Source organism: Streptopelia decaocto (assembly GCF_964273445.1).
Source record: "Streptopelia decaocto genome assembly, chromosome: 1".
In the NCBI taxonomy this organism is placed as follows: Eukaryota; Metazoa; Chordata; class Aves; order Columbiformes; family Columbidae; genus Streptopelia; species Streptopelia decaocto.
Window position 1 is genome coordinate 7,259,303 of NC_138663.1, and position 13,853 is coordinate 7,273,155.

A 13,853-nucleotide genomic window follows, 5' to 3' on the forward strand; every position below is an offset into this window, starting at 1 on the left:
AGCGTGAGGATCTAATCTGAGCCTGACTGGACTGGCAGGTGTTGAGCCTGGTCCACACATTATTACAAAATATCAATAGCAGTCATGGAGTTAAAAACTGGTTTCTAGTCCTTTCTTTTAGCATAATAATTAATATTTTTTTTTTAAAAATCACTTTATCTTAGAGTACCGGCTAAACTTTTCTGATAGTCTGCTATACATTAATGCTATAATAGATTTTAATTTACTATTTCTAGTCATTAAAGCCTCTCTAAAGAGAAGCCTAATATGTGAAGTATCTTTCTGTGACTGAAGTAAAGTAGAATAATTTATTTTCAAATTAAAAAACAATCAAGGCTAGGACCACAAGAAGGTTAGGTAGCAAAGTTGTATGAATCCCAGGAGCGGGCAGAGTAAAAAGCCCTTAGCTTCATGCCTTTAGAAAATCCCAGCCTAAGTGAGTATTGTGCTTAACACCAGTATAGAAAACATTCATTGTCTAAGGATACAATAAAAAACAGTGTATGGACAGCACCCATCATGGGTAAAAAGGAACAAATATGCAAAATCTTTTTTCACCTTTTCTTGAGGCATTCCGGGACGGTTCCACATCAGAGAAGCTGTAACACGCTGATCTACCTCTTTGCTACCAGAATTTGCAAAGCAGGAAAATAAAGTATTTTGCTTGGCCTGGATGCAAGAACAGGGCCCTGCTCTCCCTGTTATCCTGGAACTACTACACACCTGACCAGAACTAAGCAGTCCTTGAGTTTAAGATGAACCCCTCTGGGATTTGAATACCTTCAGCAGTGTTGAAAATCAGGTTACAAGACCCTCTGGGAATGCTGGTGTTTCACAAGAAATAATTCGCATGAAACTCAGCTGGGGATATGCCTGCCTTACATTCCATAAAATAGTCCCAGTTTTAAATCGTGGCATGATGAATAGGTAGAAGTGGTTTTATGTGTGTATTTGCTTTTACCTTTCAGCCTCATCCCAACAAGGTTTGCCTTTGCCCTGCTATTTATTATATTTACTGTAGGGGTGAAGCAGGTACCCCTGCAAGGTGCATCTCCCACCTGGGCTCATTGAAAGCCAAGGAAATAAAGACCCAAATAAACACTTGTGCTCCATAAAGAAGGGAATCCTATATACTATTTTTGTTGTTCACACATGCTATGTAGCAGCGTTAAAATGGAGACCCCAGAGTGCTTTATAGCAGCGAAGCACACTTGAATTTCAAAACATCTTTTCCTAGCATAGCAGAATATCCTGGAAGTTTCTGTAATGACCTCACAATGAAGTACATACCCAGTGAAGTAGTGTTATGTCCCTTATCATCTCCCTTTTTATGTTATATGAAGGATCAATACAGCTAAAGGTTAGAAAAGCCCCATCTGGTACTTTCAATCCTGGCTCCTGGTTGTCTCCAGCTGAAGTGTGAGCTTGGCCATAACCACAATGCTGCTGGCAAATCCTGTAAGAAAAAGAAAACTGTCTGAAATGGGAAAAGCTTTTTCCAACACTTTGAAGGAGAAGGCAGCAGCAGGTCTGTTTAATGCATTGGGGAAGCTGCTGCCAAAAAGAAATATATCTATGATGGGGGTGGGTGTGAAAGGAAACATGAGGTTGTCAATCAAAGTGAAAAAGAACAGAATTTCCACAGAAATGGAAACACTATAGAAGACCAAAAGAAATCCTTAAATCCTTTCCTTGGAGATGGACAGAAAAATGACAAGAAGATGGAAAAAGAGAAAGAAATTGAAGAAAAAAAGAAAGGTTGTAATTCACAAAGCCAGCATGACGAGGTCACTGGTCAGAGTTGCAGCGGATGGAGAACTCCCCCCACGTCAGGCACACATATTGTGTTCGCTGTGTGCTCGCCTTTGCCGCACCGAGCAGGGACTTTGAAAACTGCTGGGATCTATTTAAGATGATCTCATTTTATTCTAAATGTTGGTTTGGGGTTTTTTTTGCTACAGATTCCTACCACATATTAAAAGTAGATTTTGGAAGAACTTTTCAGGGAGTGACCATGAAGTACAACCAACCCTGAGAAAATGAAAATGGGCAAGTGAGGAAAGCCCAGTGCAGACCTAACTCAGACCTATTGGTGTCCTTCAACAGTTTAAAATGTACATGAAATGTACACTGTTGCTATTAGAGCCACAAGTCCCAGTGATCTGACGGGTCATTGTTCTAGGCAATATAAAATCAATAAGCAGAAAGTGCATCCCCCACACTAAGCTCTTACCATCCATGTAAGTATATATATTATTAAACACAAAATTCAAGTGGTTCTTTTACGAGCCTGATGCTCAGAACTGAAAAGCCACAATTGCCACTAGAGTTGGAAGAAACTGCAGGGATTCAACAGGTACTGATAAAAACTAGAGACACATTTGGGAACCTACAAGTGCTTTGCAAGAACTCGCAAGAAGGGGAGATCAGGAGCACAGATTTACATTTACAAGAAACCTGTGTCTATTGTATTTTAGGGCACCTACTGCTCAGCCAAAAAATGGAGCGCAGACAATGAAGACTTGCATGTGCATCAAACATTTCCATTACTAACACTTTCCCCTCACATTAGGAAAGGATACAGGATGAGTAGGTGTGATAAGGAAGAGCAGGCAATCACAGCTGGGGCAGCCTGGATCTCCTGGAACAATGCTGCTTGGTCTTCGGGCCCATTGGCATCTCACGGCAGATGAGATTGATGACGAGCTGCCTCATGCACACAGGAGACTCCCGGCCATCCCAGGGGACTCCCTGAGCCAGGTGTGAAGAAACAGAGGCCATTGCTCTTGCAAGCAAACAGGGAACTGGAGAATGAAAGAAATGTGAGACGTTATATTTTAAAGTGACATTTTCTGGAAGAACTATTTTGAGTAACTGGGGTCTGCAGAGAATTGTGCATCTCTCAAACTTAGAAGATTTACTATGTGTCGTACCAATAGCTGGCAAAGGAGCGCTTCGGGGTTCAGCAGAAACACAGATGGAGAGAGACCCACTTCCCCAGATCCATCCCTCTGGTAACCTAGGCAGAGAAACTACATAACCCCTTTTAGAAGCCTCCTGATCTCCCTCTTAAAATACACCAACTAGATTTTAGCCATGTGGCTTGTATGGCAGGATGCTTGCACAGTCTGACTCCCTCATTTCCGGGTCAAAGATGCTACTGTTCAGTGTATACCCGTTTGCCATAGTGCCAGCATGGTTCTCCATCTTACAGAGCTTTGTGCCATCTCGGACTGCAAAACACCTTTCCTCTGGAGACAGCAGTCATAGCTCCTTTCATATTTGTTTTGCTAGACTCAAGGAACAACGCTTTTCTCATCCCCCCTAACAGAGTCTCCATTCTACGCTGCTTCTGTTCTCTCTGCCCCTCTTTTAGTTTGGCTTCTTGAACGTGGATGACCAGAAGTAATAACCAAGATGAGCTGTGAATATGCTTGTATTGGCCCTAAAATACTTTGGATTTTAAAATCACATTTGAATTTTAAAATCACCTCTTAAAATCACATTTGTCTTTTTGTTTCTTGGATGCATCATACAGATTACAGACTGACTGTAGAACCAATTATGATACCCAAGGTCTTTTCCACAGCAGTTTCCAAATGATGAGCTCCCAGTGAATAAATGATGCTGTTATCACTTCCCAAGTATCCGACCCCAAACCCTGTAGAACTGAATTTCATCCCGTGCCGGTTACTCTTAGCCTCAAAGTGATCTTGTTCTTTCTGCGTAACACAATTGCCCTCTCTGTTGATGACACCTTAGTGTAACAAATTTTCTCAGCGTAGTCCTAATCTCCACCTCATGGTCATAGATGCAAATGCTCAGAGAAATCTGAAGAATCTGTAGCAAAAATGTCACCATTTTCTTATACCCCTCCAGTATCTCCAAGAGACTGGAGCACAAGTGTGATGGGAGCAGCTGAGGGACTTGGGGGGTTCAGCTGGAGAACAGGAGCTGAGGGGAGACCTTCTGATCTCTGAACTGCCTGAAGGGGGGTTGTAACAAGGTAGGGTCAGTCTCTTCTCTCAAGTAACAAGTGATAGGATGAGAGAAAATGGCCTCAAGTTGTGCCACAGGAGGGTTAGATTGGATATTGGGAAAAAATTCTTCATGGAAAGGGTTGTCAGGCATCGGAACAGGCTGCCCAGGGCAGTGGCAGAGTCACCATCCCTGGAGGGGTTTAAAACATGAGTAGCTGTGGTGCTTGGGGACATGGTTCAGAGGTGGAGTGGGCAGTTTTAAGTTTACAGTTGGACTCAATGATCTTTAAGGGCTTTTCCAACCAAAATGATTCTATGATTCTGACTCACTAATGACCGCCACCTTCCCACCCAGCTCTTGCACAGCAGGAGGCCCCAGGACGTCTCACTGGTTCTACAGCCAACACTTTGGCAAAGTCACGGAGTCACAGAACGTCAGGGATTGGAAGGGACCTTGAAAGCTCATCCAGTCCAATCCCCCTGCTGGAGCAGGAACACCCAGATGAGGTGCTGACAACTGTTTCCTAATAGATATTTAAATATGAAGAAATAATCTCCCTCCTGCCATCAGAACTTGTACAAATGCTCTTTTCCTTCTGGGATCATTCCACCTTCTGAGCATCAGTACAGTGGGTGGCTTATCTTTGTTAATAAGAGTACGAACAGCTCATTACACACGTGAGTCTGAGCTCCCAGGCTGCTGTTTTTTCTCCTGGGCTGGCAAGTCAGTGCTCCCAAAGCGCTACGTGTGGTGGGGGGATCACAGAATCACAGAATGTCAGAGATTGGAAGGGACCTTGAAAGCTCATCCAGTGCAATCCCCCTGCCGGAGCAGGAACACCCAGATGAGGTTACACAGGAAGGTGTCCAGGGGGTTTGAATGTCTGCAGAGAAGGAGACTCCACAACCCCCCTGGGCAGCCTGTTCCAGTGTCTGGCACCCTCACAGTGAAGAAGTTTCTTCTCAAATTTAAGTGGAATGTTTTGTGTTCCAGTTTGTACCCATTACCCCTTGTCCTATCATTGGTTGTCACCGAGAAGAGCCTGGCTCCATCCTCCTGACACTCACCCTTTATATATCTGTAAACATTCATGAGGTCACCCCTCAGTCTCCTACAGACTAAAGAGCCCCAGCTCCCTCAGCCTTTCCTCGGGCCTGAGAACCGAGGGAAGGTCTGCACCGGTTTATTCTGATACGGCCCGTCCTCCCGCTCCGCCCCCGGCGCCGAGGCCACAGCGGCCCCGCCACAGGCAGCGGCTCCGCGGCGGGGCGGGCCCGGGGGAGGGCAGGGCCGGGCAGCGCCCGCCGCACCGGCCCGGCAGCCATGGCCACGGCCGGGCTGCGGCGGCTCCGGAGGCCCTTGGCCGCGGCCTTCAGCAGCGCGGCGGCGGCGGGGAGCGGGCGGCCCGAGCAGCTGACGATCCGGCGGCAGGAGAGGGGGGTCCGGTGAGTGAGGGGCCCGGCCCTGTGGCTCGGAACGCGCTGATTATTTTATACTCAACCCTCTTGGTGTTTTTCCGGCTTTTTGCAGAAATATCATCTTGAACAACCCGAGGAAAAGGAACGCGCTGTCCCTGTCCATGCTGCGGTCCCTCCGGGAGGACCTGCTGCACGACGCCAAAAGCAAAGAGCTCCGAGTGATTGTCATCTCAGGTACTGCCTCATGTCAGGGCCAGAACGGGGTTAATCGGCACTATAACCGAAATAAATCACAGAATTACAGAAAATGGGAGGGGAAGGGACTCGAGCGTTGTTTTCTGTATGTGTGGGGATCCTGCGTGTGCCCTCACCTTTTAAACTCTGCTCTCAGGCTGCGATTTACACCAGTTTCCCCTCTCACGTACTGAATTCCTCATTCTTGAACGCGACAATCACAACTGGCTTGGGTTTTGTTATATTTTTGTCGATAGTTAACATGTCTAGGAACAAACACCATAGAAACACATTGCAAAATGTCAAGGTCATGCCATCTGTTCACAGAGCTGATGAACTTTTTCCTTTTGTAAAAATAACCAGTAGATGAAATAATTGGTTTAAAAACTATATGTATAGAATACTTTAAACAGAACAAAAGCCAGGTTCTAATGGTTATCAATCTAAAGAAATAACATTCCCACATCCTGGTTTTCACGCAGGAGCAGACTAAGCTGTGTGACTCTTTTTGCTTCTTGTGGAAGGTATAGATCGTCATAAACAGAGCTCACAACTTTTCTTCAAATCTTGTGCTCTGTTCCCCTGCCCTAAGCCAAGATCAGCCCCATTCTCTTTGCCACTGGTTTGTCAAAACTGGTTTTAAAGCTCTCCAATGAAGGAGAGATCATAATATCAATACCGCAGTCACCCATAACCTGCAGATGTAAAACATTATCTCTCAGAGCCTAGTACAGTTTTCTTCCATTTAGATATTAACCTGTAGAGTTCTTAACGAAACTTGAGCTGTTCTTAAGCCATCTTTTTTTCCTCTCCTATTTTAAGATAATCTTCCCGTGCACCGCTTCCAAACATCTCAGAGAAGTAGGTTTATTACTTTAGGATGCTGCTGTTTTCTATACGTAGAGGAAAACACTGTGTGTCTATGCACGCAAGCATGGGAGTAAGCTAACTTCACAGGAGTCACTTTAAATATATATATCTTCAATATTTCAAACAGCAGTTACAGGTTTTGTGAAACACTTCAGGTTTTTCTTTGGGATTATGGTAGTCTGGGATTTTGCGAGCACAATTTCAATTGTTTTTTTTTGGTTTAGCTGAAAAAGATATTGCACGTTCCTGTTGATTTCCAATCCTGTTGCTGAATGGAATACAGAAGAAGAAATCTCGAGAAAATAGAAGATTTCCTAGAGAATGCTCTGAGTCTTTAACACAGACTTTGCAGAAGATTCTTCTTCAGTGAGGCACAAATGCAGATGTGATTAATTTCTAGAAATGTATTTCTGATCCCCTGAGCTGACTGATGTTGATTTTTTTTTTTTCCATTGTGGCCTTGAACGCCATGACACAAAAATCTTGCTGCTTATTTATAGCAAAAGTTAATAATTAATGCTGGGTACAATAAAAAGGGACTAACTGTATTTACTCATCTGAGAGCAGAGCACTCCATTCTTGCTCAGGCTGACTAGTTCACGTTGTACCAGGGAGCTTTGCAGTACAGTATCCTTAAAAGAAACTGAGCTCAGAGGTGTGAAGTGCCTTATTTTTAACTGAGTTAACTTGGAATGGAAGTAAATCTAGGCCTTTAAAAGTGTTTATGGGTGTTACTGTGGTTAAATGTTACATTGTGGTGATTTAAAGTTGTTACAAACCCCACAAGGCAATATTTTGGAACTCTGTGTGAAACTCCCAAGCTCCTTGGTTTTGACCATCGACACCTTTATGCCTTTAGCTAATAAGTTGCTAGCCCTTGTTTCTTGATTAATTCAGAGGGACTTTTCCTGAAATGTTTTGCAGCTGAAGGACCTGTATTTTGTTCCGGCCACGATTTAAAGGAACTGTCAAGTGAAGATGACGTGAAGCATCATTCCCAAGTATTTGAAATGTGCGCGGAGGTAAGCGCTCCTTCCCAAGTCCCTGGTATGAAAAGCAAGCAATGATATTGGTTTAAGGAAGGCCAGCATGGTTCATCCGCCAGTTAAAGCACAGACTTGCCCCACAGTCCTTTTTGCTGCTCTGCCGTTTTAATAACTGATTCTGGTGAAATGACGTTTTTCCCTGGATTTTTCTACATGCAAATAAAAGGGCTGGAATGCCAATGTGCATGTCTGTTACAGTGGGTACAGTCATGGCGTGTTCCTTAGTTGAGCCAGTGTTCTTGCAGCTGAGCATTTGGGCAATGTCATTCCTAGAAATGGAGGGATACACACCTTCAAACTGCTTATGATGATGTGTTCTTTCCCAACATCGAGCTGCTATCTCAAGACCAGCTTAAACAACATCAAGTGGACAATGTGAAAGCAAGATCTGAATACATCTCTGACTTGGTGGCTGCCCCGTCAGCAGAACATACATGTTCTTGTTAACACAAAGGCACAGGCCCAGAGGTTGGGAAGTTAAAGCGAAACTTGGAGCCTTTGGAGGGAATGGTAAAAACCCCTTTGAACACAAAACGTTCCACTTAAATTTGAGAAGAAACTTCTCAGTGAGGGTGACAGAGCCTGGAACAGGCTGCCCAGGGAGGTTGTGGAGTCTCCTACTCTGGAGACATTCAAGACCTGCCTGGACACCTTCCTGTGTAACCTCATCTGGGTGTTCCTGCTCCAGCAGAGGGATTGGACTGGATGAGCTTTCGAGGTCCCTTCCAATCCCTGACATTCTGTGATTCTGTGATTGTAACAGCACTAAAAATGACCCCTAATCCTGCTCAGTGTGACCACAGAAAGTAATCTGAAACATTTTGTTCTAGTTCCTCCAGTAATAACGGTCTCTATACACATTGTCAAGCCCATATTTAACAAGTGATCTGTAAGCCAAGAGCAAAAGATACCACTGAAGGGCCTTCTGTGTAATATGAAGCAATCACACTGACAGCCTTGCTGGGATTTCAGCTGGGTACGCTGATCACAGAGAGGTAACCACAAATATGACTAAAAGACACATTGGTCCCTTCATCAGAAAGGAGCCAAGGTCCAGTAGTTTAGCAGGCAGTAGTTTAATATTAATTTTGCGGTTGCAGGGCACAATTCGAGTACGTTGTCAGTGGGAAACTGAACTGTGCCTCTTGCAGGTCACAGAAAAGGAAAGATCAAGCAGAAAAAAAAGTGAAACTTATTCCATATAGCATGAAATCAAGAGTTGGTAAATATTTCACTTTAAGGACCAGAAGAATTTAAATTGTCCTGCATGCCTATCTAGCATTTTGGCTAAATTCAGGATTAATGATAGTATAGCAAGCTTGACTTTGATTAATAAAGAAAAACAGCAAAAAAAATAACAATGTCATCATTTAGAGTTAAAAATAAGCCTAGCTTTCTTTGTGAGAATGGCGCTGTACTGTATATTAAGTTTAGTAAGAGAACGTTATTACAAATTAAAAAATGGTGTACAAATTTCAGATTAATATTCTTGAGACCATGAAATTCAGAGATGGGGAGATATTCAAAACGCAACAGGACACAGTCCTGGACAACCTGCTCCATGATCTCAAGAGGTCACTGCCAAGAAAATGCTTCTGGCAATGCAAGTGCGGGAAGAAATTCAATAGAAGAGATGAAATGACACTTGAAGTGACCCCTTTTCTGCTGTTCATGGTAGTGATAAGTGCTTTAACCTCTCTGCCTGAGTATTCTAAAGGGATTTAAGTTTCTCATAAGTCACTCACTATTATGCCCGTGGAGGAAGAAGGCCATACTATTAAATAATAATGGCACTTTAGAGGCAAACAGAAATAAAGAAAGTAATTTAGGCTTTACTTAGGACCTGACTAATATCTAGATTTTAGTTGTCTTTTCCAATGAAAAGTTGTTTTTAAACAAAGATGGAAGAACGGAGCCAAAGACTGATGAAATGAGTAATTTTACCGAAGCAACATAAAATTTCCTGGACTTCATCTACTGGAGAAAGTGAAGTAGCAAATGAAAATTTGTTATCTTGCTACTCTGCACGAATATATTTTTTTTAATCCAGATAATGACTGTAGTCATTTAACTTGCATTTGCTATCTTCAGGCATTAAAATTGGGTGAGTTTGCTTATCCCCACTGTATGGAAAGAGAATCTGAGTTAGAAAAGTTGAGACACGTTCGTCTTAACTTCAGCTATCTGAAGCTGGCTGTCCAAATGTCAAGAATTATCTGAGAGAAAGAGGGAGCATGAAAGAGTTGAGTGTGTTTTCCCATCTGGGATGTAATGCAAGCAGGAAAAATTGCTCCCTGGCAGGTAAGTCTCTCCCTGGAATGCAGAGTAAGCCTAGAAAGACATCCAGTGATTGTTTGGTCGAGATCAACCCAGGCTTGAGATCATGCAGAAACCAGCAAGAGGCTGGTTTAAATTCTTGGGACAGAGACTTTTATGAAGTCAGTATTGTGTTATGGGGCAAATGAAGGTGGGGACGGTGTGTCTCAGATACACAACTACCCACAGCCAGGAACACTAGAGCTGAAGTGCAGAGCAGCCAAGCTCCACGCAGGTCTGATAACACCTGTTGCTGCCTTTCACTCTTGCGTTTTCTGTTTCCACTGGAGTTAGCGGGACCAAGTCATGCTACATAAACACAGCTGAGCAGCTACTGGAACAGCAGTGATCCTGTGGATTAGAATAGGTTTTGCAGAGAGCTTACTTCTTTTACTAAACTCCAATTAATAAAGCTGAAAAATTCACCCATTGGGTGTGCGAAACAGTTGCAAGTTTTAGAGCAGCCACTGCTTAAATGTTGTGGATTTGACAGGACAAGGGATAATGGCTTTAAACTGAAAGAGGGTAGATTTAGGTTCGGTATAAGGAAGAAATTCTTCATCATGAGGATGATGAGACACTGGAACAGGCTGCCCAGGGAAGCTGTGGATGCCCCATCCCTGCAGGTGTTCAAGACCAGGCTGGATGGGGCTATGAGCAACATGGTCTAGTGGAAGGTGTCCCTGCCCCATGGCAGGGGGTTGGGACTAGATGGTCTTTAATGGTCCCTTCCAACCCAAACCATTCTATGATTCTGTAACTGATCACTTTCTTTTGTGCACACAGGTTATGACTTTAATCCAGAAACTTCCCGTACCAGTGATTGCCCAAGTGAACGGCTTGGCTACTGCGGCAGGCTGTCAGCTGGTGGCAAGCTGTGACATTGCAGTGGCGAGTGAGAAATCTCAATTTGCTACTCCCGGAGTAAACATCGGACTGTTTTGCTCCACACCAGCTGTGGCCTTGGGCAGATCTCTTCCAAGAAAGGTAGGCTTCATTCCCAAATTCTCTTCGTAATTGTGCAAGAAGTAGGTTCCCATGTTGGGAGTTTTAGTTCCATTGCCCAAACTTTATTTTCCTGTAGTAGAACATTCAAAATACTTCATCGCAAAAGACATCTTCATAACTCTTCGGACTGGGAAAAATAATAAAGGGATGAACTCCGTTTAGGGAAAGCAGCTTCCTACTGATGTGATTCCAACCAGCATGAACTCAAAGCAGCAGCGCACCAGCTCAGCGATCCCTTTCCTTTCCAGCAGGCAGCTTTGTGCTCTAGACAATGATGTTCTCCCCTGATGAGGACACCCCTGCAAGTTCAGGATATCGGTCCCACCGAGGTATCGATTCTTGCCAGGCAGTGACATTTCACTGCCAGCAGGATCTGCCTGGGTGAAGATCAAGAGGCTTTAAATAGCATCTAAAACCCTCCCATACTTTCGTCCTGATTTATTCCCTACTGATTGTGACTACATGTCTCTCACTGCATAAACAATGGTAAATCAGACTCTCCAAGCCCAGCAGGGCTCTGCCGAGATGCAAGGACTTAACTGGACAAGTCCATTTGCTGGATAAAAGCTTCAACTTCAAATTTCCCATTTTTAAGGCCATCCTGTTCAAATATAGTCTGTCTGTGTTGTTTGGGTTTTTGTTTTGTTTTGTTTTTTTAAGCGTGCTATAGTGTACATTTATAACTGCTTCTGAATTAGTATTTCTGGAGTTTATGATTACCTTTTCAAAATGTGTGAGATATGCTCTTCTCTGACCCCTTTCCAAAGTAGCAAGAAAGTTCCCTACAGTTCTCAGGATTACTGATTTTACCTTTTATCAAATGAAATGCTGCATTGTTTGTAGCTATCAGAGCAAATACACTAATGAGGATAATCAGCTTTTATCATTCAGGCCATTGATCAATTGCATCAGGAGTCATGGAAGAAAATTCTTATTGATATATAACATTGAATAGTCACTGAGTATTTGTTTTTCTTTTTAATTTGAAACTTCAAGCACAAGATGCTGGAAGCAGCAGGAGACTGAAATAGATGTGGCTATAAGAAAGACACATTCAGAACCACCCCAACCAGCCTTAAACTAAGGCAGGTGTTTTTAAAAGCTACATATTCACATAGTAAGTCTTTATTTATCTTTATATGTCCAGCTTAAAATACTGAGTTCAGTCATTTGACGTTGTGGACCATCCACATCTCAATTTCTACTGTGATTGTTAGAGACTGTGGACTTTCGAAAAGAAACGCAGAGGTGTCAGCAAGGACAGCTGGAATCAGCGGGCAGGTTTGAAGAAAGGCCAGCTTTAGACCAGGCCAGCTTTAGACCAGGCCGGCTTTAGACCAGGCCAGCTTTAGACCAGGCCAGCTTTAGTCCCAGTCCTGCTCTTTGCCAAAACTTCTTAACACTTCCATGGCAGTTTAAGAGGCCAAAAGATTTAAATCTTACATTTGTCAAAACAGTAACTTAGACTCGAAGGAGGAAGCTAAATTTCCCCAAACAAACTAAACCAGTAATGCAACTGAGTTGACTTAATACAATGTTTTATCTTGTTCAGGTGGCATTAGAGATGCTTTTCACAGGTGAACCTCTTTCTGCTCATGAAGCATTAATGCACGGGCTTGTCAGCAAGGTGGTACCAGAAGACAAGCTGGAAGAAGAGACCATGAAAATCTCTCAGAAGATTTGTGCGAGCAGCAAATCCATCCTGGCTTTGGGGAAAGCCACTTTTTACAGACAGATGACACAGGATCTCGATACTGCTTACAAAATGACTACTCAGGTCATGGTTGACAATCTGACTTTGAGAGATGGACAGGAAGGTATTGAGGCCTTCATTCAGAAGCGTAAGCCTGTCTGGTCACACTCTAGGGATGAGAAGAAATGAATCCTGTTTCTACCCTGTTTCCCCAAAAATAAGACCTACCATGAAATTAAGCCCTAGCATGATTTTTCAGGATTTTTGAGGATGTTCAAAATATAAGCCCTACTCAAAAAATAAGCCCTAGTTACAGTTAATTTTAAAAGTCAATTTAAATAGTGTCTAGTCAGCTATACATGTAAAACAGTAATATGTTTGGGAGCAAAAATTAATATAAGACCCTGTCTTATTTTCGGGGAAACATGGTAAGCTAAACTTAGCTGTGCTTTATGATTCTTCACATAGTTGCCTTTGGGAACTGTATTTTTGCTTTTACCAAAAGTTAAATCTCTTATATATGCCAAAGCCACAATAAATTTTTTCTAAGTATATAATAAATGTTAACAAAGATCAAACCAATTTTTTTTTTTGGCAGTGTATTTAATCTATGGTTTTAGAAGGAACTCTGGGCTGCAAAAATCAGTTTCAGATGTCCCAGGGAATCACAGGGACTGGGAGAGAGCTCAGATCATCCCATTCAGTACATGTCCCTGTAGCTCTGGGTAAGAATTTCCATATGTTCTTATTAATAAAGAATTAAAGGGCTTGGACACATCCAAGATGATGGTAGTACATAACATAATGGATGAGGACAACAAAGATTATTCAGGGAGTGGAGCATTTCCCTTATGAGGAAAGGCTGAGGGAGCTGGGTCTTTTTAGCTTGGAGAAGAGGAGACTGAGGGGTGACCTCATGAATGTTTACAGATATATAAAGGGTGAGTGTCAGGAGGATGGAGCCAGGCTCTTCTCGGTGACAACCAATGATAGGACAACAGGCAATGGGTACAAACTGGAACACAAGAGGTTCCACTTAAATTTGAGAAGAAACTTCTTGTCAGTAAGGGTGACAGACACTGGAACAGGCTGCCCAGGGGGTTGTGGAGTCTCCTACTCTGGAGACATTCAAAACCCGCCTGGACGCCTTCCTGTGTAACCTCATCTGGGAGTTCCTGCTCTGGCAGGGGGATTGGACTGGATGAGCTTTCGAGGTCCCTTCCAATCCCTAACATTCTGGGATTCTGGGATTCCAATACTGTTCATATGTCACAGGTAAAAGCCTAT

At 43.2% G+C, this 13,853-nt stretch overlaps 1 protein-coding gene across 1 annotated transcript; it reads left to right on the forward strand.

Moving 5' to 3' along the window:
- Nucleotides 1-5,224: 5,224 nt before the first annotated feature.
- On the forward strand, nucleotides 5,225-13,148 carry ECHDC3 (enoyl-CoA hydratase domain containing 3). Its single transcript, XM_082072757.1, has 5 exons — nucleotides 5,225-5,426; nucleotides 5,512-5,633; nucleotides 7,428-7,525; nucleotides 10,652-10,852; nucleotides 12,426-13,148. Exons 1-5 carry the CDS (start codon nucleotides 5,305-5,307, stop codon nucleotides 12,753-12,755), a joined length of 873 nt encoding a protein of 290 aa, XP_081928883.1. The 5' UTR covers nucleotides 5,225-5,304; the 3' UTR covers nucleotides 12,756-13,148.
- The last annotated feature ends 705 nt before the right edge of the window (nucleotides 13,149-13,853 follow it).